At 38.5% G+C, this 24,262-nt stretch overlaps 2 protein-coding genes across 2 annotated transcripts in view; one reads left to right on the top strand and one right to left on the bottom strand.

The window, feature by feature from the left end:
* The window catches only part of LOC134792700 (phosphatidylinositol 4,5-bisphosphate 3-kinase catalytic subunit delta isoform), a 46,318-nt gene that overhangs the window by 10,781 nt on the left and 11,275 nt on the right, over window positions 1-24,262 (bottom strand). The window contains exons 5-14 of the mRNA XM_063763994.1: window positions 23,582-23,831; window positions 9,052-9,230; window positions 6,970-7,200; window positions 5,863-6,062; window positions 5,120-5,302; window positions 4,508-4,714; window positions 3,771-3,914; window positions 3,318-3,442; window positions 1,641-1,791; window positions 914-1,102 (exon numbers count right to left, since the gene is read on the bottom strand). Of these exons, the coding sequence (XP_063620064.1) occupies window positions 914-1,102; window positions 1,641-1,791; window positions 3,318-3,442; window positions 3,771-3,914; window positions 4,508-4,714; window positions 5,120-5,302; window positions 5,863-6,062; window positions 6,970-7,200; window positions 9,052-9,230; window positions 23,582-23,831 (1,859 nt within the window). The remainder of the gene's footprint in view (window positions 1-913; window positions 1,103-1,640; window positions 1,792-3,317; window positions 3,443-3,770; window positions 3,915-4,507; window positions 4,715-5,119; window positions 5,303-5,862; window positions 6,063-6,969; window positions 7,201-9,051; window positions 9,231-23,581; window positions 23,832-24,262) is intronic.
* LOC134792705 (UDP-glucosyltransferase 2-like) lies at window positions 15,832-20,287 on the top strand. The gene is made up of 4 exons (XM_063764000.1): window positions 15,832-16,712; window positions 16,894-17,116; window positions 19,364-19,580; window positions 19,993-20,287. The coding sequence occupies exons 1-4, from the start codon at window positions 15,870-15,872 to the stop codon at window positions 20,285-20,287; spliced, it is 1,578 nt and encodes a 525-aa protein (XP_063620070.1). The 5' UTR covers window positions 15,832-15,869.

Genomic DNA, 24,262 nt, shown 5'->3' with positions numbered 1-24,262 from the left:
ACTCCGCTGTCCGTCTGTCTGTCTGTCTGTCACCAGGCTGTATCTCATGAACCGTGATAGCTAGACACTTGAAATTTTCACAGATGATGTATTTCTGTTGCCGCTATAACAACAAATACTAAAACAGAATATAATAAATATTTAAGTGGGGCTCCCACACAACAAACGTGATTTTTTGCCGTTTTTTGCGTAATGGTACGGAACCCTTCGTGCGCGAGTCCGATTGGCACTTGGCCGGTTTTGTTTTATTATTATTTCCTTTTTAAGTTTCGAAGTGCGATTTCAAGGATTGGGTTATAGTGAGTTTTATTTTTTTAAGCACATAACTAATAGCGGAGACATGTACCTAAACCTATTTCAATATTTCCCACTGATGACTAAAGCTTCACAAGATTCTATTTGGCCCTGATATACAGTCACTACAATCGTAGGGTCATGGCTCCCTTTCTGGATTCTATTACATCCCCTTTCAGGAATTGGTTCCTCTTATCACTGACGAATTACGTGCTTTCTTAGATTTCTGGTACTATCCTCTGTATCTTTAGGTACCTAAATAAAAGTAAACAAATAATTTGTAAATTTTCGGGTAGTTATGACTTTTATTGATTAACCAACCAAATACAAAACCACCTGGATCTGTCACCGAACGACCTGTCTTTAACCTACATTATTTGATCATGTAATGTTTTCATCTACCCTCAACTGGCTTAAGAAGCCATTTGAAGGTAGATTTTGTTTACTCTTTTCTAAATACCTAAAGATACATTAAATATGACCATGCGACTCCCCGTCCGATGAAACAAACTAGAATTTTACGATGCGACCGCCCCCTGCTGTCATCTCACTACAATATTGAAATAAATTGTGTCGCCGTACCCAAAATATTGGAAAAAAAAAAGGTATGAAGGCCCACCGGAAATCGTATCCCTCGTTCTTCCACAGACTGTCCATGATCCTGAGCATCTGCAGCGTGAACATGTCCTGGCGCAGGTCGTCCCCGATCTTGAGGATGATCCGGATATCCTGCCCGCACGACTCGATGTTCTCGAACTCGAGCTGCAGGGGGCGCATCTTGCTGTCCATCACCTTGCACTTCTCCGGTCTGGGAACAAAATGTTAGTATAACGAAACTGGCAACGTTAAAACCCCTTTTAAAGGCAGAAAGATATTTTTAAGAACATGTAAAATCAATCGTACATTCAGAAGCTCAAAGGCATGACAAATCACGACGAGCTCTGGTTGGACCAACTTAAGCAGAAACGAATTCGCAGAGCTGCTGGACCACCCCAGGAGTCAAGACACATCTGTGATCGATGCGGCAAGAAATGCTGATCGGCTATTGGTCTATACAGTCATCGCAGTCGATGTAGGTAGACTCCCTCCTCAAAATACCTCTTTCGTCGCCGTAACTATCATCTGCAAAGATGCTGTGGCCAATGATGATGAGTCTGCCCCTTTTGCACTCGTGAAATGTTCATACGCGAAATAGCTTCCTTCAGACTTCAATTATCTTTAAACGTAAGCTTTCTAGATCTGAAGGGCTAAGATGGTCGCGGCTTTATCGTCTGTCACTATGCTTGTTTCGTTCTAACAAGTGGGCAAGTGCGAAAGTGACGCACGACACGGTAGACAGTACTTACCTGACAGATTTGCACACGAAGCTGGGGTTGAGCGGCGACACGAAGTTGCAGAGCGTCTCGCGGCAGTGGTCCTCTTGCAGCAGCGACAGTATGGCGGCTCGCGCTTTGTTTATGCTCTCTTTGTTCCGCTTGCGCACCATGTTATTCAGCCCTGTACATAAATAAATGTTACGGGACAACCTTTCACAAATTGAAACTTGTAGCACTACTCTGTGAGATTTAGATCTCGCCAACTCATGGATCTGCCATTTTGAAAAATCGACAAATAAACTCCATACCATAATCCAACCTGCTCCCAAATTTTTAAGAAAATCGGTTTAAAAATGCGACCGGTAGAACCGGACCGGACATACGAAAGCGTTTTTTCCAAACTGAAACGTTGACCTTCACATCGCTTGGAAAGTCAGATCACAGTCGGCGATGGCCATACAATAAGGTTCCTAAATTATGGTCACATCCGTGATCCAACCCATGGTTTGGTCAATCGGAAATCGTTTAACTGTTGTGCATCATAAAATGACCATTCCTTGTAAAGATTCTCTGAGGAAGCCTTTGTCTAGCAATGGACAATTTCCAGCTGATGTAAAGATGCCTATTAGGGATTGCAATCCGGTCCGGCGGATCCGGTAATCTGGCCGGATCCGGCACTTTTTAGGAGCTACCGGATCCGCTTAAAATCACCGGATCCGGACCGGATCCGGGAAAATAGAAAAAATGACAGCACACAGCATCCACTGTGCGTTTTAGGTGAGATAAAGGCGTCGGATGGAAGAAAGAAATTAAACAGAATAAAGAACGAATGAAAAAGTCAAGATTTAGTAAAATAAGAAGATATTTAATATGTCGATGATTGAGAACAGAAGAGGATTTCCTCTTCTTTCATGTTGGTGGCACGAATCGGCACGATACGACGATTACTTAAATACTTAGAAGTAAAAATGAAAGGATGGAGATGTCATGGAAGACATTTGTATCGACCGGTCTGCACTAGTGGGTAGTGACCATTCAGTGACCCTACCTATGAAGCCGATGGTCCTGGGTTAGAATCCCGGTAAGGGCATTTATTTGTGTGATGAACACAGATATTTGTTCCTGAGTCATGGGTGTTTTCTATGTATATAAGCATGTATTTATCAATATACTATAGGTACGTATATATATCGTCGCCTAGTAGTAGGTACTATAGTACCCATAGTACAAGCTTTGCTTGGTTTGGGGCTACGAGTAGGTCGTTCTGTATAAGATTGTCCCCAAATATTTATTCATGAATTGTTTATTTATTTGTGATTCAGGCTATAAAACTATTTTCACGGATAAAAATTAAAGCAAGATAATATTGGAGCGCATTTCATATAATTTTGGTTAAAAGTAAAATATCTTGTTACTATGTAGAATGGATGTCAGCGTAACAAATAATTTCATCAAAGAACAGTTACGAAAACTTGTCCTTTCAAGGAGTTCCAATTCCCATCCCATAATTATCCCATTAACAGGCATTGAAAATCAATCCGGTTTGCAATCCCTAATGCCTATACATGATGGAAAATACTTGGAAATTCCAAAACAACAATTCTGTTCTCAGTTCCCAGTCGGGCTAGCACATGATTGGCGCGACAGTATCTAGCGGCGAGATAGACTACCCGTCCTTCTTTAATAAAAAAAAAGACGGGAACTTACACTTAAGTTTATCCAAACAACTGATCTGTCGTAGTAAAGTGTCCACGTGGTCTTGGCTGCCGCGGCAGTACGCTTCCAGGACCAATCCGAATCGTATTGCAACAGATGATACGTGCATTTCCGACCTGAAATAACAGGATATTGAAGTAATGTTAGCTTATAATTATAAGAATGTTAATGTTTGGATTGGACACCATAGTCATAGTTCGAAATCAAAGGTAATTTTGGTTCCATCCATGGAGCCAGTGTGTCTATTTAAAAAAATACTTATGAAAGTTAAGAGTTAACCTAATTGTGGTTAAGTGACAATTCAAAATATGAGCAGGTTCGTAATCGAGCTTATCTGTTTACAGAAATTGTGCTAATTGGATCCGAGAATAACAAAAAGAAATACTTGTATAGTCTGGTTTAATCGAAATAAAACGACATGAACAGAGAGGTATTCTGACTTACCTTAAATGCCAGAAGAGATAGTGTCCGATGGTCATGTTGTTGAAGGCGCGCTGTAGGAGGAACAGAGCTAGGTCGCACATCAGGTACGACTCGTGTTTCAACGCTTGCACGAGTTGTAACAGGTAGAGGAGGAGTTCTTCGTCCCTGTTGGAAAAATACATAGAAATTAGTACAATCAGAACAACAGTATTCATATAATGCTCATGAACAAGTAATTGATAAAGAAAAGTTAAAAGTTCAGAAATGTTTATTGTATCTAGGAACACTAATGCCATTAGGAGCGGCATTCGAACTTAACCTTTTGAACGCCACAGGCGGCAATTGACGTCAACGCAGAATCGTGTCAACGATGCCAAAGACGGCATTTGACGTCGATCGTTTTTTGATGGAAATCTACTGAAAAACACCCCACTTTTAAGTTGACATTATTTATTCATAAATCTAAATTTTACCCCCGTGGCGTCAGTGGCACGGCAAATGGATGCGCCGTTTGGCGTTCAAAAAGTTAAAACATTGGCTTTTCTTTCACATCACTGAGTGCATGTACCTACACAATTTTATCATTTGTTTCAACCAATATAGGGGTCCGCGTCAGTGTCGAGCGTGCACGTTTGGAGCGTATGTTTCGTGATCGAGGCTATTCCAGTGTCGCTCTAGTTCAGAGTCTCACCCCACTCTCGAGCGGACAGTAGCGTGTGTCACATTGTATGGGAATATTTTTATAATTCTATACTAACGTGATCTTAGCGAGGCACTTGACGGCGAAGCTCCTGACGGCCGCGTCGGCGTACGCGTAGTCGAGCAGCTCGAGCGCGGACTCGACGGGCAGCATGGGCCACTCCGACATCATGTGCGCCACGCTGGCCGAGTCCGCCTGCTCGCCCCACTCCACGCACGCGAGGAGCTTGGATAGGAGCTGGGGTGCTGCGTCGCGGAAGTATTTTCTGTGGATAAATAATATAAAAAGTTATTTTTTTTTAACATAATATGAACACTTATGTATATCAACAAGTTCTGTTGTAATCACTGGTGTAATTCAGTGCTTCTCAAGATAGATGTTGTTATTTCTATGAATTACTTACGAGTACATCAAAGTGCTTTTAGTAGTAGCAGTAGTAACACTTTATCGCACAAAACAAGCGAGAGAGTGCAATTAATATGTACAAAGGCGAACCCTTGCGGGGTTTTGCACAGTAGGTACTTTTTTTAATGCTATCGTTCCATTTCCAAACAGGTGCCCATGAGATATTAAAACTGTAATATGTTCCCTAAATTAGTTTTTGTTCATCAGTCATTTTTAATTTAGAGTAAGTAAGCTAAGTATATGTTTAGTACTGATATGTACTGACCTGGAAGCCCAGATGTCCTTCTTTTCGAGTTCGTGCATCTCGTAGAGGGGGTCCTTGTACAGCGGCGAGTCTAGATCTCGCGCTAACCGCGCCACTACCTCCGGCGAGCCGTTCTCCGGGAACTCGGCGCGTTCTCTCACTGCGTCGGGCGACGGAAACATTATTTGGTAGGGACATTCGTAGCTGAAAAGAAGAATGATTTGTTTGATGTAAATGTGAGATCTGTAACAAGTTGTGGTAACGCAAAAGGATGAATTGTTATCATAACTCAGAATTATCATACGAATAATATTCTATATACCGAGCGAGCGCGAAGCCTAACAAAACGTATGTTAAGGGGCCCACTGATTAACAGTCCGCCGGACGGTATCGGCCTGTCAGTTGTTCGGAATTTTGTTCTAACTGACAGGCTGATACCGTCCGGCGGACTGTTAATCAGTGGGCCCCTTTAGAGGTTGCACAAAAATGCTTTTGAATGCCTGAACTGACTGTTCTCCTCTACAGGTCACATTTCTTAACTCGTTAAATTATGTAAAGTCGATTATACATGTTTTTTTACCTATTTTTTTTTTTCATAATGGCCGAGCCATACATTTATGCAGTTTTAAGCTATGCATAAACAAACTCGCGACTCTCGCGAGGTCTGCAGCTCACAGAACCACTAGTAAAATGTTGGGTAAAAATACACTAGTAAAATATTGGGTTATATTTATTGAATTTGCGTTGACAAGGTGTGTACTCACTCTGAGAAGCGCACTTGCAGAGCCGCGCATGAATCCGTGCTGGGATTGGACACGACGGTACCCAGCGGGTGTAGGAGCATCTCGTCTTGTGTTTCGTCGGCGACGTACGTCCACATGAATAGCGTGACGCCGTCCGTCCGGAGGAGGTTCTTGTAGTCGAATATCATTGTGTTCGCCCACGCTAATTTGTTTATGTCGTCCTGCAGAAATAAAAATAGGTATATTAGACAGAATCACAAAGTAAACTTTAGTCTACTTTACCTTTAGGTAAGGATTTTTCCATAAAATGAAACATGAATCATAGGTTTAAGGATATTCGTCTCGCACGAGTGTCGGAAGTGATGATAAAAGCCACCGCAACAGTAGTGTTGATTACACGAAATTATCAATTAATTCCGGTTCCTTCTATTTAGGTAACTCATGTAGTTAGTTAGTGCTTCTGGGCATTTTCCGCAAATCGACAATCATTGTGCCTATTTTGCGTGAAACGAGGTAGCGCTACTCTAACCACCCCAGCTCCTCCATGAAGCCTAGCAAACCTTTCAGGTTGCTTACTGCCTCTTTTAGTGTGCACGGAGTCCCTAGGTAATTGCTTCTGTATATTTCTACCTGTTTGCAGTCTAGGAGAATATGTTTTGTTGTTTCCTCTTCTTCCATGCACGTTCTGCACATAGGACTGTCTGTTTTCCCCATATTGTGTAGGTGTTTGTTTAGTGTGTATGTAGAATTCATGTAACTGATGTCAAATATTTATGGCTTTATTGTCATTGTCTGAGAATAGAAATAAGAATAACCAACATGTTAGCTTTGTTAGAAGGCTATGTTGGGATAGAACACTCAGATTGGTCTATTAAAGCTCAACTAAATACACGGTTTCTTCAAAGTTACATACCTTAGTGGTATCCTTTTTCCCCTTCTTGCTCTTGTAGACCTCTCACGTGGAGTATATGACGAAGCACAGCCTCGCCATGCGCGGTATGTTCAGCACTTTGATAGGGAACGTGAGAGCTTGGTCCCAGCGCGCGACGCCCTCGTTCAATACGGGCGCCATTGTGGTCTTTAGAGCGAACATTTGTTTTTAACAGTCTGATATATTGAACAACATACCTTTGTGGTGTCCTTCTTCCCCTTCTTGCTTTTATTACTCTTGTAGACCTCTGACGTGGAATATATGACGAAGCACAGCCTCGCCATGCGCGGTATGTTCAGCACTTTGATCGGGAAGGTGAGAGCTTGGTCCCATCGCGCGACGCCCTCGTTCGATACGGGCGCCATTGTAGTCTTCTGAGGTTCGCAGATAGGCTTCCCGCCGTGGAAGATACCGGCTTGGCAGACCACCTGGTGTTTACACGGACATATTTATTTGAACGACATTTATCCTCGTCCTGCCCAATATGGTTTTTAAAGGATATATTGCATTTTTAGCAAGTTATGAATAAAAAGCCTGGATACCAGGTTGAGGTTACACTGAAAATACTTTTTTTTTTTAGAACACAAACAGTCACATAATACAAATGGATTTTTTTTTGGATGGATGGATGGATTTGGAATGGATGGGTGGATTTTTTTTTACTAAAACGTGAACCAAAAGAAAATCTACTCTATTTTCCAAATAATTTGGGTTAAATTTCAATGGCTTAAATTGAGTATGGTGAGCAGGACGATGATAGTACATATACTAAAGAAAAAGTAACCAAGGCCTCCAGTGGCCTGGGATGGATTCGAATAGGGAATATTAGGCAAAGCTCTGCGTAGATGGCACCACTAGCACATACAGTAAGCAAACCTCAATGACACATCATGCGTCACTAGGTCAATCACATGGCCTACCGTGAAACACGACAGGCGAAAGTTCGGTTTCTGCCTCTCTATCACTCTTGCTTATTCAATCGATAGAGAGACAGGTAAAGAAATTTCGATTTTTGCGTTTCGCGGTAGGCCACCTGTAAACAAACCGCCTTGGTGCATCAATGTCATAGTGAAAACTTGTCAAAAAACTGTTTAAGGCCTAGTATGTATAAGTTACTCTATGGTTTAATAAACAAATTTGTGCTGCACTCTGGCGGCAGAACATTACAGTAATACTCCCTATTGCAATACGCCGATTATAAAGAAAAAAATATAATTTTGTAACCTTTCCTATTTACTGATATGATATCATTAGATATTCTGTTATATTTTCCTTCTATCGGCATAAAATATTCATTGCTTGATGTTTCAGGGTCCACGGGAAATGCCGATAATAGTTAAAATTATTCTTAATGCAAATTAAACCTTATCTTAAATATAGTAAAGATGCTTTCAGCACAAGCTAATATTCACGGACACTGTGTAATATCTATTTTATAATAATAACAATTATCAGCAGTGTTCTCTCGAGTCAATGACCTCCGGCATAGATAATAAATTAGATGATTAAAAACAAAGTCAAGTTAAATTATTATACAATACATGTCAGTTGAATGATAACGTTTGAGCTTAATCCACAAAGGCACTGAATATAAGTCAAATATTCTTTATAAGGATAATCTTTCTTTTGTTAAGGTTCGCTCTTAGGGCTAGTTGCACCAACCTCTTGAAGGACTGAAAAGTCACTCAGCAGTGAATTATGAGATACAATACTCTTTATGATGAGTTGTACAGTCGACGTCAAAGATATGTTTACATTTTTCGCCTTATTACATGGAAGTAAGGTGCAAAATTGTAAACATATTTTTGACGTCGACTGTACTAACCGTCAGTTGTCGTTAACCTTTTGAACGCCACAGACGGCAATTGGCGTCAACGCAAAATCATGACAACGACGCCAAAGACGTCGATCGTTTTTTAATGAAAATCTACTGAAAAACACCCCACTTTTAGGTTGGCACTATTTATTCAGAAAACTAAATTTCACCCCCGTGGCGTCAGTGGCACGGCAAATGGATGCGCCGTTTGACGTTCAAAAAGTTAAAACGTTCGCTAAATCGCTTTAGCCTGATCTGAGCCATGAGTCACTGACAGTGTCAACACTGACATATACGCCAACATCTAAGTAATTTACTTTCTATACATCTCGCTCGCACTAATATGTCAGTACGAGCGAGATGCATAGAAATTAAGTTACGTTCACGCAAACTTTTGTGTCAGTGCCGAACTGGTGACAGCCACACAGGATCATCTTTGTTTGATATATTTCATTCAACCAACCTCGACAAGTTTGTTGGTGTCCACGTTGAGACCCCCAACGCTTTGCACGGTGCACGTGTAGTTCTGTTCCACGCTCCATGAGGAGAGGTACTCTTCTTGACGTATCCTCCGCATGGTGCCGGTAGGAGGCTCGGAGGCTAGCCTCCCTCTTGATTCTACTAGGTACCGGGAGTCGCCAACTGTAACAAAATTAGTTTCATTGATACACAGTTTTGAATAAGATTACGTTAACCTGGGGCATAGGGCGCTTGAAGCTTTTTGGACCCGCAATTGCAGCTGTTCAAAACACCCCATAAATTAACATTGAAAGGATTTTGTCTGGTAAAAATCCTCCAAAAAACAAAAGTTTATTAGACTGGTCAAATCAACTTTTGTAGTTTTTTAAGGGAACGTAACTATTATGAATATGTCACGTTGTGGTTTAATAAAAAGTAGTCGTGTTAAAGTATTGACCCATATCAATCAACATATTCGTTTATTGTTAATTTCATGTAAAAAAAAGGTTAGATACTTTACATCGCGAGCAAGCTCAAGTGGTAATAGGTACTTTCACGCTCCGCGATTGTTGCGCCATTTAGGGTCCTAGCTAAATTGGTTGTTCAATACTTACGCTATAGAATTTCCAATTTAGCAAGATACCTAAATGGCATAATAATCCCATGATACCTAAATGGTGACTGTACATATGACACCCATGTATTTACCTTTGAATTTGGTTCCAGCATTTCTTTAGGTAACTAAAGCTTACTTACAAGTAGTAAAATTACTAATTTGTAATTACATTAGCCGCCGGTAGTCAATCGTACCTATTTAATAATTTGGTCAAATGAGCTAATTAGGGGCTATTCATAAATTACGTCATTTCAAATTAGGGGGGGGGGGGGGGTCTGGACATCGGATGACGGTAGCATGATGTAGGAGGAAACGGGGTCATTCGAAGCATGATTTTTGGATGATTTTAGGGGGGGGGGGGGGGTCAAAAATCGTCAAAAATCGATGACGTAATTTATGGACAGCCCCTTACCAAATGAGAAGAAACATTTTTTAAGCCCGTTTCATAGCTTTCATATAACCAATTCAACTAAGCGTCCAGCGTTTAAGTCTGGCGGTGCTAATATGGGGCAACGCCGCCAGCATTCCGAAAGCGGGAGACTTTGGTGAGGTTTTTTTTTATATTTAGTTGGTAGTTTAGTTTAGCTTTAAATATTTTACTTGTGTGTGTAATATTTATCTTTTGTGGTCATTTGTAATTTTTGTGTGATTGTAAATATATATGATTCAACTATCGTAGTCCTAAAATTAGATGAATATCCTTATTAGGCTTTATCAAGCTTTGTTTTTATTATAAGAATTTAACTAAGCCATTAAAACCACACAGGTACCGCAAGTTGATCAATCAAGTCATCTGCCGAGTTCTGTTAAATAAGTCAAGGTCCACGGTGTGGTGTTCATCAATAAATAAGCAGATGGTTGGCAACACTGGTGCGCAGGATGGCGGCCGCTGTGTTACGGGCGCTCTGTATGGACCGAATAATAAATTGTTTTATTTACCTATAATCAATATAATTCCTCTAAAAGTAAACTAGATTAATGATGTTAAGTGAACATCACAAGTGGCGACGAGGTAAAACCGTGAGTAAGTACCTATGAAATTCGCAAATTGCAAATTGATGAAATATTGGCGCCATATTGGTTTGTAAACAGGGCCGACGATTTGCAAAACGAACGCATGTATATCAGAACAAAATAAAGTACAAAACAATGAAATCGTGAGAAATACAAGATATGAGTGACTTTCAGATGCCTGTAATGGGTGTAACTCGGAGGCGTCTGAGGATTAGGAAATGGTGTATGGTTCTTTTGGACATTCAACCAAATAAAGTACATTGGTAGATGACAAATGTTGAATTTTATAATACAGTCTGTTGAAATAATAGAGCAATTCGTCAAAATTAATTTGATAATATAGAAATACCTAAGTATATGGAAATACAATACAAGATTAAGTTATAACTAAAAGTTATTTTTCTTTTTAAAAGGGAAGAATGGATAATTGTATCAAATATTAGATTCCTTATCTATTTCATATGGTAAAATACAAGATGTTCTATAAAATAATAACTTGTATTTTGTAGCAGTTTCTGTTTCAAATACTTTTTTACATTTTATGCAAGAATACATGTACCTATGTAGTTGCCTTGCAAACTATAAACGATGTACATATTCACCAGCAAAATATAAATTTACTTGTTTCCATATTTCCAAAAGGTCTAAGTACCTGCTGTAGGTACTGCATAGTAAAGTCTGTTTTGTGCTTGGAGTATGATGGTCAAACTAAGAACATTTGTGTTGACCTTTAACGGATCTCATGTAAACATTAATGATTCTCAAAATATACTGGCACAAATGATATAATTAATTACAATGTTTGTCATCTAGGCTATTCAATTCAAGATCTATGAGCGATTGCAGTGATTGTGTGTACATATATATGTACATAAAATGCCAACAAGTTATTGGCTTAGGCTGATGCCGAAAGTATGATGTTAACAACTTGTACGCCAAGTTGTAATACAACATCATAAACCCCATAAAATGATGGGAAAAAATCGTTTGAAACGAAAAATGTCAAAATGACTACTGGCTGTTGCCGAAATGATGATGTTAACGATTTGTACGCCAAGTCGTAAAGGATAACATCATCAACCCCATAAAATGATGGGAACTAATGGTTGATCATGAATCAACAAGATGGTTAATGGGAAATTTCCATACCTACATATATTATGATGTTAAGGAACTCATACGGTTGAATTTGCAAAGTAATAGCAACATTTAATGATGTAATAAATAATATACTTAATACCATGAGTAAATGGAACGTAAAGAAGTGAATGTGAGTTGTATTGTACTTTATTAGTTCTTAACAAATCCTGTAATGTGAAGCTGGCAAACACAAATTTGTTAGTAACATGGAATAGAAAAACTACTCAACCTTTCTTTGGGTGCTAGTTCTAGCGTAAGAAAAAGACAGTATGATTTTGTCTCTCTATGGTTGAAATGAGACAGTCCCTGGCTAAACTATCTATAGTACTATAGAGTCCATTGCTACTGTCAGATGTCACAGATGTGTCACTTTTGACACTTGACAGATAGAGATTGTTTCAGAACAATGTTGTGTGTTTAGTTAAATGTTAATAAATAAAAGTAATGTTCCAGATTAGATTCAAGACAATATTGAATCTACTAGATTCTTATATGTACTCCAGGAATGTGTAACTGTGCTTGTTACAGTTTTGTGGCAAACATGGACTAACAGGTTGTGTAAGTTTTCAGGTTTCTTGACCATCACCAGATTTTCCAAACTTACGGAGCAAAATGTAGATATTGGATGTTGTTGCAAGTGTTAAAATCATGGATATGTCACAATATGTCCTAAATATAATATAAAAAAGTATAGTTTAACACATTCAGACTAGCAACTAAAATAAGTACAATGTTGTTAACTATATAATTATATTTGCAAGACGTCTATATAGGTGTTGTACGACATTTTCGAAGAAATATCAGTGACCAGAAATGGAGACTGGTTTAGCAGCGTGAAGTATAAGGATCTCATCACATATGGTAATAAATGTCTGGAAATAGGGTAAGTGTAAGTAAAAGAAAATCTCAATGAAGTTTTGATTTAACCTAACTAGTGACTATGACAGAACTGTCAAATCATGAATGTCAGTGATTCAAGTCACATTGTCGAAATCAAAAACAAATTGGACATATCGGTATTCATATTTTGGACTTGTATCGTTTGCATTTGTAAAAGTACTGCTTTACTGCCTGCCTGTATATGAAATAATAAATACATTAGGTCCGGTGGTATAAAATCATCTTTTGTAAGGGATTATATGTTGTACCCTTATTAAACTCAATAATTCATGAAAATGTGTACATTACAAAGTAGAAATGAATATATGTGGTAAAATTATTTAAATGGATGTCAAAACAAACATCATTAGAATCCCCAATAAAATACATTTTTTATGGTCATACATTTATGCTTGTTATGCTATTTTAGCAAAACACACCCTTACAAGACAAACCATCCTACCAAAGCTGTTATCAAGCAAAACTGATTTAAACAAAAAAAAAAAAAAACTTTTTTTTTCTTTAAGAAGTTATCTACTTAGTCTAAGTAGTTAGACTAAGTAAATACTCTTTTGGATGAGATCATCAGAATAAAATAATTACCTACCCAAATAGGTATAAACACACCCATAGCGTAACAGATGAATTTTCTGTATTTCTCTTACAGGTGACAATGCCAAAGATATGTTGGAATATGCGGCTGACAACTGGCTACGTGCTAAACAGTCCATTTGGGATGTGATGCAAAACCATGTGCGTTACAGTATATCGCTTGTTCAGATTTCTGGCGAAAGGTCTGTGGAGTCCTGTTTGGTGTTTCCAAAGTTTGGTATTGGATTCTTTATTAAGTAAATAACGATACGACACGACATTGTATATATTTATATGACCAGACAACTGATTAAAATTTACAAGTTTAGATCATATTCATACACGAGTACCTATTAGGCAACAAAGGCAAGTAGTAAATAAACAAGTTTTGTTAATAGATATACCAACACAGGATTTGGACCAGATATTCAGCATATTAATTCCTTACTACATAAGCTTTTCAGTGTTACACATCTGTAAAGTGCAGTCATTGTTAATATGATAACAGCAAAGTCATAGTAAGATATATTTAACTATGTATATTTAAATTTTCAGTAAGTAACTATACATAATTATTTATGAACAATGATGTAAAATTTATGCACAGATTATAGTGGTTCTCACTAGATAAGTGACAGAAGTCTGTAGCCTAAAGATATGTTTAACGATTATAGCGCATTTGCGTTAAGTTTGCATATTTATCTTTATAATTACTTGTAGAACTGTGTATGATACAGGAATTTAAAACTATGTGAAACTTGTTGAGATGTTTTTCACTATTTATTATTTATTTTGAAATATGCTATTTTTATGGTGCAAAGGAAAATTCTAAAGCTCCGGCTTGTCCAAGAAAGCTATACTACGTTACAATTTCACTATTTGTTGATGCTTTTGACAATCTGGTCGCATTAAACACTTTTAGGTACAAGTTGTTAATAATACTTATAGGGGTAATAAAAGTGGCATTTAAACTAATATTTTTACCTAAACTAAATAATATAAAATGTTATTTTATAGAATGTAGCAAGCTAAGAGTTTTAGTTACTAAAAGTTGTTATTTGCAGTGCCATACAGGGTTCATAACTGTTTCTTATTCAAATGTACCACCTTATGTATGTACCTATGAAAGCAACTAATGACTGATTACTGATTAAAATTATGGAATAGAATGTTAGGAATTTGATAAGGTAACTGGCTCCTATATAAATATTTTAAACTACTAAATTATTGCATGGAATTTTTATGAAAATAATATATTCTACATGTATTTAACTGTAGAGGGTTAATATACAACTGATTTTATATGTATGGATAATTGCTAGTATACGTACTCCCTCTTCCTCGCGTTATCCCGGCATTTTGCCACGGCTCATGGGAGCCTGGGGTCCGCTTGACAGCTAATCCCAAGAATTTACGTAGGCACTAGTTTTTACGGAAGCGACTGCCATCTGACCTTCCAAACCAGAGGGGAAACTAGGCTTATTGGGATAATTGCTAGTATACATTGTAATACAATTTAATTTTAAAGAAAGAGAGAGGAAATAGATAATAATAATAAATGTCATGTATGTAAATACTAATAAGTAAGGAACAGTTATTGTTACAGATGTTACATGTTATTGATGTGTCAGTGAGCAGTCTACCTTAACCATGTTAAGGACTATATTAGACTCTAGTAAAAATATATATTGTACTACAAACTAGTGGTTAATATTGTGGTCTAACATCACTCATTGTTCTTAACATATGATGGCTGGCTAGATAATATATAGTTGTAATCAGACTGTAAACATATTAAAGAGGCTATCTGTATTGTAGTTGTTACTTTAAAAATGTATATGTTACTTGATTACTTATAACAGCAATTAGAAAATTAATTAACTATTAGTAGTTTAGTCATATGTATGGACTTGTGATATTGTAAACTTCCTATTTTACTACACCCTTTTCAGGGTCCATGTATATGTATGTAAAATACCTGGTATGCAAATAAATATCTCTATTTATCTATCTTTGTATACTAAAGGGTATATTTACAAGGAATAAGGTTTCTAAGACTATGTGGAAAGCTGTAAGTTTACTTATTTGTAATTGGAGTATCGACTTCTTCATATTTATCATCATATAAACACTGAGTTATAAAAGTGTGTCGTGATTTAAGAGTTTAATAGTTATGTCAGTGTCTGTAAATGCATTGTTCAAATTGTTATCACTCAATTGGTTAAAGCTAAATGCTGATTAGAAATGTGTTGTGTTGCAAGTTAATTTTGGTTGTACAGTACTGTACAATGATTCATTTTATGTATTCTCCTACAATTTCAAATTTGTTAAAAAGGAAGAGATGTGGTGTTCATCAATAAATAAGCAGATGGTTGGCAACACTGGTGCGCAGGATGGCGGCCGCTGTGTTACGGGCGCTCTGTATGGACCGAATAATAAATTGTTTTATTTACCTATAATCAATATAATTCCTCTAAAAGTAAACTAGATTAATGATGTTAAGTGAACATCACACACGGCCACACGCAAAGCTTATTCTCATTCAGTTGATCGCCCGCTAGCGGCGAGCTAACACGTCAATCATGTCACGCGTCATCGCACTCGCCCTCCTAGCCCTACTAGCCCAAGCCACAGCTTTAAATGTCCTAGTGATCGTGTCCATACCCATACCCAGCCACTACATGGCTTTGAAGACCCTATTCAGGGAACTAGCCCACAGAGGCCACAAAGTTACCGTCATGAATAATTTCCCCGACAAAAACCCCACGCCGGGGCTGGAGTTCATTGACCTCGAGGCGTACCAGCCCGGCGCCGTTAGTACAGATGATTTAGAATACTACGAAAGCATAAGTCCTTGGTACGTGCCTTTGTACAACTTATATAGACATATTATACTGGTCCCGGGTGGTACTGCGCAGGATTGCGAGAATCTTTTTACGCATAAGAAGGTTAAAGAGCATTTGGATAAGAAAATTAAGTATGATGTTATATTTGTGGAGCAGTTCATGAGCGACTGCGGGTTTGCGTATGCGGCAGCGATGTATGACTCTCCGATCATAGGGATAACCTCACACGTGTTGTTACCTATACATTACTCAAGAATGGGATTACCGTTTGACGTCAGAAGTGATCCGCACTATTTCTTTAACGCTGGAAGTAATCCGTCGCTGTGGCAAAGGGTTCAGATAACAGTAGCTGACTTTATAATTCAAAATTATATGAAATGGAGCTTGCAGGAGAGCTTAAGAGGTGTATTCGCTAAGCATCTTCCTGAGGTTTCGGTGGATTTAGATAAAATGGCAAAGGAAAGAATGGCGATGATGTTTTTGTACCAGCATCACTCCATTACGGGAGGGAGGTTGTTGGCGCCGCAAGTTTTGGAGATTGCTGGGATTCATATTCAGAAACCTAAGCCAGTGCCTAAGGTCAGTTGCAGCGTTAACGTCACGGTTACATATGTCCATATTCATCGTACTTATATCATTTAATCCCCTGTTTATATCGCGTTTTGTAGTGAATAATAGTATCGCAGTTCTATCTATCGATCGACCCACCCAAACTCGCTTTCTTAAATGTGTAAGTAATCTAATAACCCCCTTATTCTAGGACATAGAAAAGTTTCTGTCATCAGCAGACCACGGAGTCATCTACGTCAGCTTCGGATCCCTTCTGAGATCACACTCGATGTCCGACCACAAGCGAAAGCAGTTCGTCGAAGCCTTTGGAAGGATTCCTCAAAAAGTGATATGGAAATGGGGGAACGACAGTTTTCCCGAGCAAAGTGACCACTTGCTTGTGGGCAGTTGGTTTCCGCAGTTGGATATATTGTGTAAGTTTTTGTTGATATTAAAGTGAACCTCAGAGCCTATTGCCGCTACGATATCGCGCACCGTACACTCCATAGGTACATTTTTCGTACCGACATACCGTTGCAATAGCTAAAGGTATACTATACCTATGGAAATAGTTACGGAATAAATAAAATACAACATAGGCTTGTGCCTGCTCGGTCACTACAGAGAGCGCTCCGCTCTCGGTCAATCGGTCAAACGAACTAGTTCGGTCTTTTAGTTCCTTTAGTTCAGTTCGGTCGTTGAGAGCCGGGAATGAAAAGGAGTCGATTTTTCATTGGTTTCTTTCCAATCTTTGGTAACTGAATCCAATTCAACTTGTACGATACGATGTGTCGGTATTAAACATTAAAACACCTTAACATAATTAATAAAATATCAAATATGTCGAAATATATTTGATTTTCCTTCATATTTTACGGGCTTAGGAGTGTCACGTCGTTCTTTCATCTCGTTCACACTCGTGCCAGCGACATTGACAACCGTTTCGTTCCGTCCATTTTACGTTTCACTCAGTCAAGCGCTCTCGAATCCTACTGAACTAAAGGACCTAAAGACCGATTAAGAGCGTGCAAAAAGATTTAGTTCCTTTCGGTCCTTGATGGGATTTCATTCTTAATAGTTCTTAGTTCAGGACCGACTCAAGCCTAATACAAGAGAGTTTTTATCCAAATATGCTCCAAAGAACTTCTAAAACAGAATTTGCCAAATGTACACATCGGTAACTCGTGGCATTTAGGTAGCACTTAAAAGATTAGTGATGAGCACACATCGGTAACTCGTGGCAATTGACAGTTTCTAACAAACTATAGTGATGTGACAATGTCCTTCCTATACGAGTCGAGAAAAAGAAACCACTAAAAAAAGGAATTAATTAAACTAATCTTTTAAGTGCTACCTAAATGCCACGAGTTACCGATGTGTAAAATATGTAAAGATAATTCCCCTTTATTTGACTAGGTATAGTAGGTATTATATCTATACTATTAATACATGCTAAAAATAATGATGTGATGACGTCATAATGAGACATTGAGGCCTTTAATTAGACACCCGCAAGTAATAGTAATAGTAGTAGCATCTTTCCTGTTAAAATACCATTATCGCGAGCTACTCACGAATTTAGAAATTTCCAACCTACGTATATACGACAATGGTAAACTATGACGTGCGATATTAGATTGACTAAGTAATTAAAGCAAAGCTCATACATATAAGGAATAATAAATAATGTAAAATATCATAGTGTTATAAATACAAACACAATGAAAAATGTATAGTTGTCCTTGAATATAATGCTGTTAACAAATAGAAAATTAGGTTATGTTACGCAGCAGCAGTAAGTAGATAAATAAGAATAGATAAAGTACCTACACAAAGATCACTGTCCTAAATTCTTAACCTTTTTCGTCGAGAATGTACCTACTTACCTACGTTTCTATACTTTCTATCATTATCCTAATTCTGGCTTGCGGATTGCTACACCGAGTAAGGCGCTGTACGTATCGCGCCTGCATTATACCGCCACGGCTGCTGAAGTCGTGGAGTATGTACACCAGAAGACCGGCTACACGCTGAGGGTGTTCCAGCTTCGATCGCGCCACTACGTGCACTTCAACTCTTTTGTGGTGCGCGTGCCGCGACCGCTGCAGGGCACCATCGAGTGCGCCGACTTCTGGCCGAAAGGTGTCGTTTTTCGGAGGTTCCGGGGCAAACTGCCGAATCCGACACAAGGGCAGCCGATGCAACGGAGCCACGCCGTTTTGTCGAATAAATAGTGTTTAGTTTTATGTTTATAAAATACATATGTATGTTAGTCTGTAGGGTATTTGTAATATGGGCCTTGTTGCCTGAATTAAATTTCTAAAAAAAAAATATTCAGTATTATCCGTGTTCGAGACAAAGGGTTCATTTAGAACTTTAGACGATGCGTAAACTCGCATGCGATTTCAGTTACATTGCGGGTTAATGAGGTTACAATGGTAAATGGTTACATCTAATTCCGCCGACCGATCAATTACCGTAATCTAATCACTGATAATCACTGGTAATTCAAACTCGCATGCGACTCCTCGCATCGTCTAAATGAGCCCTAAATGGGCTTAGATGGTAGGTGGGTACCTAAATTAATTCAATCTCTAGCGATCATGTGTAGTATGTAGGTACTTACGAAACTCTCTCAATCCCCTCATGTACGTACATCAACATTTTCAAATATTTTTCAGGTCATCCCAAAGTCCTAGCCTTCGTATCCCACGGCGGCATGCTGAGCATGTCAGAAGCGGCCCACTGCGGTAAACCCCTGCTGACTGTACCGTTCTTCGGCGACCAGTTCAGCAACGCGGCTTCAGCCCGACAAAGCGGATTAGGACTTACGCTGTTCCTTGAGGAGATTGATAGTAACAATTTGGAGGCAGCTATTAGAGAACTGACTTCGGTGAAGTAAGTATGAGAAAGTTATAATGGGAAAATTAACAAATGAGTTGATGTCCTTAAAACGAAATGTACACGCGCAGATGACATTAGTATTTAAACCGCCCACTTCAGGGATAACAAATTAAAAATATCGTATAGTATTACATACATACAATGCAAATAATTTTATAAACATTTGTATAAGTACTAGTGTCTGCCCGCTCCTGCGTCCGCGAAGTCGTATAAAAATATGTGTTTCAAACAAGGTCTCAAGGTCTGTTTTATAATGATTCCAATAACAATTGAAATAATTATAAAACACCGCTAAGAAATTGACGCAAAAACGAAGTTTAAATGGGACTTAAAGGTTAAATGTAATTAAATGCGTTTTAATCATGAAGGCTTAGATAACAATCCTGACTAAACGTTTTGTTTCCAGGATGCAATCAAAGGCCAAGCGCATCTCTCAGCTCTGGCACGATCGGCCGCTACCAGTTATGGACACCGCCGTCTATTGGACGGAGTATGTAGCTCGGCACCGCACCGCGCCGCCTTCTTTACCACAGAAGATGAATACATCGTCGTTTTGGACATCGCCGCTAGATGTCATTTGTGTGATCGTAACTTTAGTATTTGTAGTCTTATTTGTCATCTACGCTATTTTCAAAGCGGTTTTTAAATTTGTAGGGGGATTGTTTGCGAAAATATTGTGTAAGAAGGCGAAAAAAGAATAGTAATCAACTGATGTTTGTATGTTAATTTCAATATGATTATTAATATAAACAGATTGAAGTTATGAACAGCGTCATCCATAAGAAGTACTTAATAAGAACGATGATAAATATATGCCAGTTTACTCGTAATACAAACTCATAGTGACTAGATTTCTCGTATTTGATCGGAGCTTTAATATGGTTTTTGTATACTTAATTTTAAGATCAGTGGAGATTATTAGTGATAGTGTTGTAATAAATATATTGCTAAATTAATCTGTGTTTGTGTTCCTTTAAACCTACCATAAACCAAAAAAATACTATGTTTGTTTTATTATTTTTAGGGTTCCGTACCTCAAAAGGAAAAAACGGAACCCTTATAGGATCACTCGTGCGTCTGTCTGTCTGTCTGTCTGTCTGTCTGTCTGTCTGTCTGTCTGTCTGTCCGTCTGTCACAGCCGATTTTCTCCGGAACTACTGGACCAATCAAGTTGAAATTTGGTACACATATGTAAGTTTGTGACCCGAATACGAACATGTAACGTAAACAAATGAATTTTAAACATGGGGGCCACTTTTGGGGGGTAAATGAAAAAATAAAAAAAAAATTTTTTCAAACTATATCATGTTACATATCAAATGAAAGAGCTTATTGTAAGGATTTCAAATAATTTTTTTTTATAATTTTCGAATCAACAGTTTAGAAGTTATTCAAGAAAATAGGCAAAAAATGACCATTCCCCCCCCCTTATCTCCGAAACTACTAGGTCTAAAATTTTCAAAAAAATACATAAAATAGGTCTATACCTATAGATGACAGGAAAACCTATTAGAAATGTACAGTCAAGCGTGAGTCGGACTTAATTACAGTTTTTAATCCGACCCCTACGGATTTTTTAAAGAGATTTCACTCACGTTTCACATAAAAAATACATTGTTAACAGTGCCGGATTACTTAGAGTAGTAGTTTTCTTAGAGTAATTGGTGATATTTTTCTGATAAGATAATCATTTTAAAGATTTAACGGTCTTACCTACTTACGAGTAATTGTAAGGTCAAATTAAAAATAATGTTTAAAAAAATGTTAAATTGAGAGCTAGCTTAAAGTTTTTTGTACTCGTCGACTTTAATGGTTGAATTAATAAAGACTTTGTAACCAATAAGCAAAACAAGCACGTGCTTACGGCACCACGTTCAGGGAGGGCACCAAAATGCCAGGTTGAAAAAGGTGAACAAATTTTAAAATTAGGGACAGACACATCGTTTTTACCACACGATTTTTTTAGCTGTCCAAAAGCTAATTTGCAAAAATAATGGCGCGTAATTCTTTGGGAAACAATCGGTAGCAGTAGAAGAGTCGTGATTACATGCATAGATTCGATTTCAACCCACTCTTTTGAGGTTCGGCGTTAGGTCTTATGCGAGGCCTTCTGCCTTACGGCAAAGTTGATCTTCTGCCTTAATTACACTTGGGCGTGGATCCAAATCCAAGCTTTCCTCTTTCGCAGCTGGGCCTACTGCCTTTCTCACACTTCGCCAATTCAATTCCAAGCTCTCTGCTTTCTTGCATATTTTATGCATGAAAACAACCTCGCTGAGACCCTTAAATATCGAGCCCTATGTGAAGCTAGGCTGATAGAAAACTGTCCCATCCCTTCTCTGTATGAAATCCTGGATTCGCACCTGGTTGGGACTAAAATTAAAATTGCGTTTTTATATCGAAAAATTTTCGCGCTCACTTCGCTCGCGTTTTCAATTACTTTATAAGGATATATGATAAAGGTGACATTCGGGTGGCGACTGCAGCAACATTACTCTGTTGCAACGTTACTGCTGCAGTACTGTCAACTTCCGTGATAAAATGATGTGACTGATTTCCATACTAAAAGTAAAAATGTACAACTGTCTATCATATTGCGTTTTATATCGAAAAATTTCCGCGCTCGCTTCGCTCGCGTTTCTATTACTTTCTACGCTATGATAAAGGTGACATTCGGGTGGCGACTGCAACAGCATTAGGTACTCTGTTGCAACATTACTGCTGCGGCACTGTCAATTTTCGTGATAAAATGATGTGACTGATTTCCATTCTCAGCTGTAATGCGGCAATGAACTTCTCTCAATTTACCAAAAAATCAATGTAATCTTGATGACCCTAGGGAGAGGGGGCACCTAGAAATGCTTAGGGCATCAAAATATCTTAATCCGGCACTGATTGTTAAAAATTGTGTAATATACGGAACCCTTGGAACGCGAGTCCGACTCGCACTTGGCCGGTTTTTTTTAAATACTTGCAAAACAATAAATGGAGATCGAAAATTGTGTAAGGCTCAGAAGCGGCGCGTCATAAATATTCGCAGGAAAGCCGGAGCTAAAATGAGTTTTCTCTTTTCCATCAGCTCAAGGAAAAATCAACTGTTCGAAAATTGGTAAAACTGATGGGAATCGGGTTATATGGACAGGACGCCCCTCTACTGGTAAGGCTAACGTCAAAAACGACCGAATATTATCCAATATATAGAAAAAACCGTGTCTCTAGAACGACGCTAAAACTTTTGCCTTTTTTAAAGATGTAAATATAACCCCAAAGGAATAGTACAGTTCGATAGTTCAGCTACTTTGTTGCAAAGTTTGTTTTTCACATCCTTTTGTCGCGTTTTGTGATAAACAGGAAAACCAGCAAGATTCGATGCGTGAGTATGAATACCGCAATGATATGGTTGTTATTTTATTTTATTCGATTTTGTATTGAGGATAATGTGTGGCCACGAGTATTTTTTCTATGAATGAATAGTGCCAACATTGTTGAAAGCGCTGGAAAGTTTGCTATAGATGGATCTGGTAGTTTCATGGTCGACCCACGAGGACCCAAATATTCGTGCTCATCACATAAATATATTTGTTTGCGACCCGAGCCCATATAGTCATACTGTAGCTAAAATAATACATAACTTCTACTTACATTCTTTTTGGTCATACTGAGCATCTGACTAATCTTAATAGGATATTGATATTGAGGAAGTCGATGATTGACAATTCACTAACCACAAAACAAACATCATAAAGTCGGACCAATAAAAGTCTGCAGCGGATTTGATAGCCCACGCAGTGCAAGTGTCATTTATACGTCATAATTTCATAGAAATTTGACGTTTAAAATAACACTTGCACTGCGTGGGCTATCAAATCCGCTGCAGACTATTCTTGGTCTGACTCTAGTAGGTATAGCGAAATTTTCTTTAGCTGTCTCACTAAGGTGCACGATATTTACTCAGATTACAAATCTCTTATCGTTAATTTAAAAAAAAAACTCACCCGACAACGACAGCTTGTCTATATTGACAATCATCACATGCGGCACTTCGTCTCTCAACAACGTCTCCTGTATATAGAGAAACTGTATCAGCGGGTGGTCTCCTAATAGGTATTCCTCGCGCCCGGCCACTTTCAGCACGTATTTGTGACTGGAGTGCCGCATGGAGTACTCTTTGACCTTTTTGTGTAGAATGTATTCTATGTGCTGCTTGGGCGTGGATATCGCTGGCGCGTGGGTCGTGGTGGAGAACTGGAAAAAAAGAGATAATGTCAGTATAACACACCCCTCTGCCGTAGTGTTGTGAATAACGCTAATTTCGAGGCTTAAAGACTCGAACCCTTAAGACTCTCGAGGAGACGGCAAAGACGATTTCTTAAATCCATAATACGCGTAAAATAAATAAACACAATTCTCAAATATAGTCGAGTCTTCAGGGCTCGAGTCTTTAAGCCTAAAAATAAGCGCTATTCACAACACTGCTCTGCCGGTAAGGTAGCCAGATCTCAACGAGGGTGCGGAGTGTTAGGGTCGGCAATGCACATGGAACACCTCGGGAGTTGCAGGACTTTGCAGGCATCCATAAGCGAGGTTTAGACTAGCAAGAACTTGCATGCAATTCTCATTGCATTGCGGTTTCTGATCAAACTTTTGAATGCAGTTTAACGCTCTGATAGCTGGGT

The sequence above is a fragment of the Cydia splendana genome, chromosome 8 (assembly GCF_910591565.1).
Source record: "Cydia splendana chromosome 8, ilCydSple1.2, whole genome shotgun sequence".
NCBI classification, from domain to species: domain Eukaryota; kingdom Metazoa; phylum Arthropoda; class Insecta; order Lepidoptera; family Tortricidae; genus Cydia; species Cydia splendana.
Note: the sequence above shows the minus strand (reverse complement) of the source record. Positions and strands in the feature narration are given on the sequence as shown.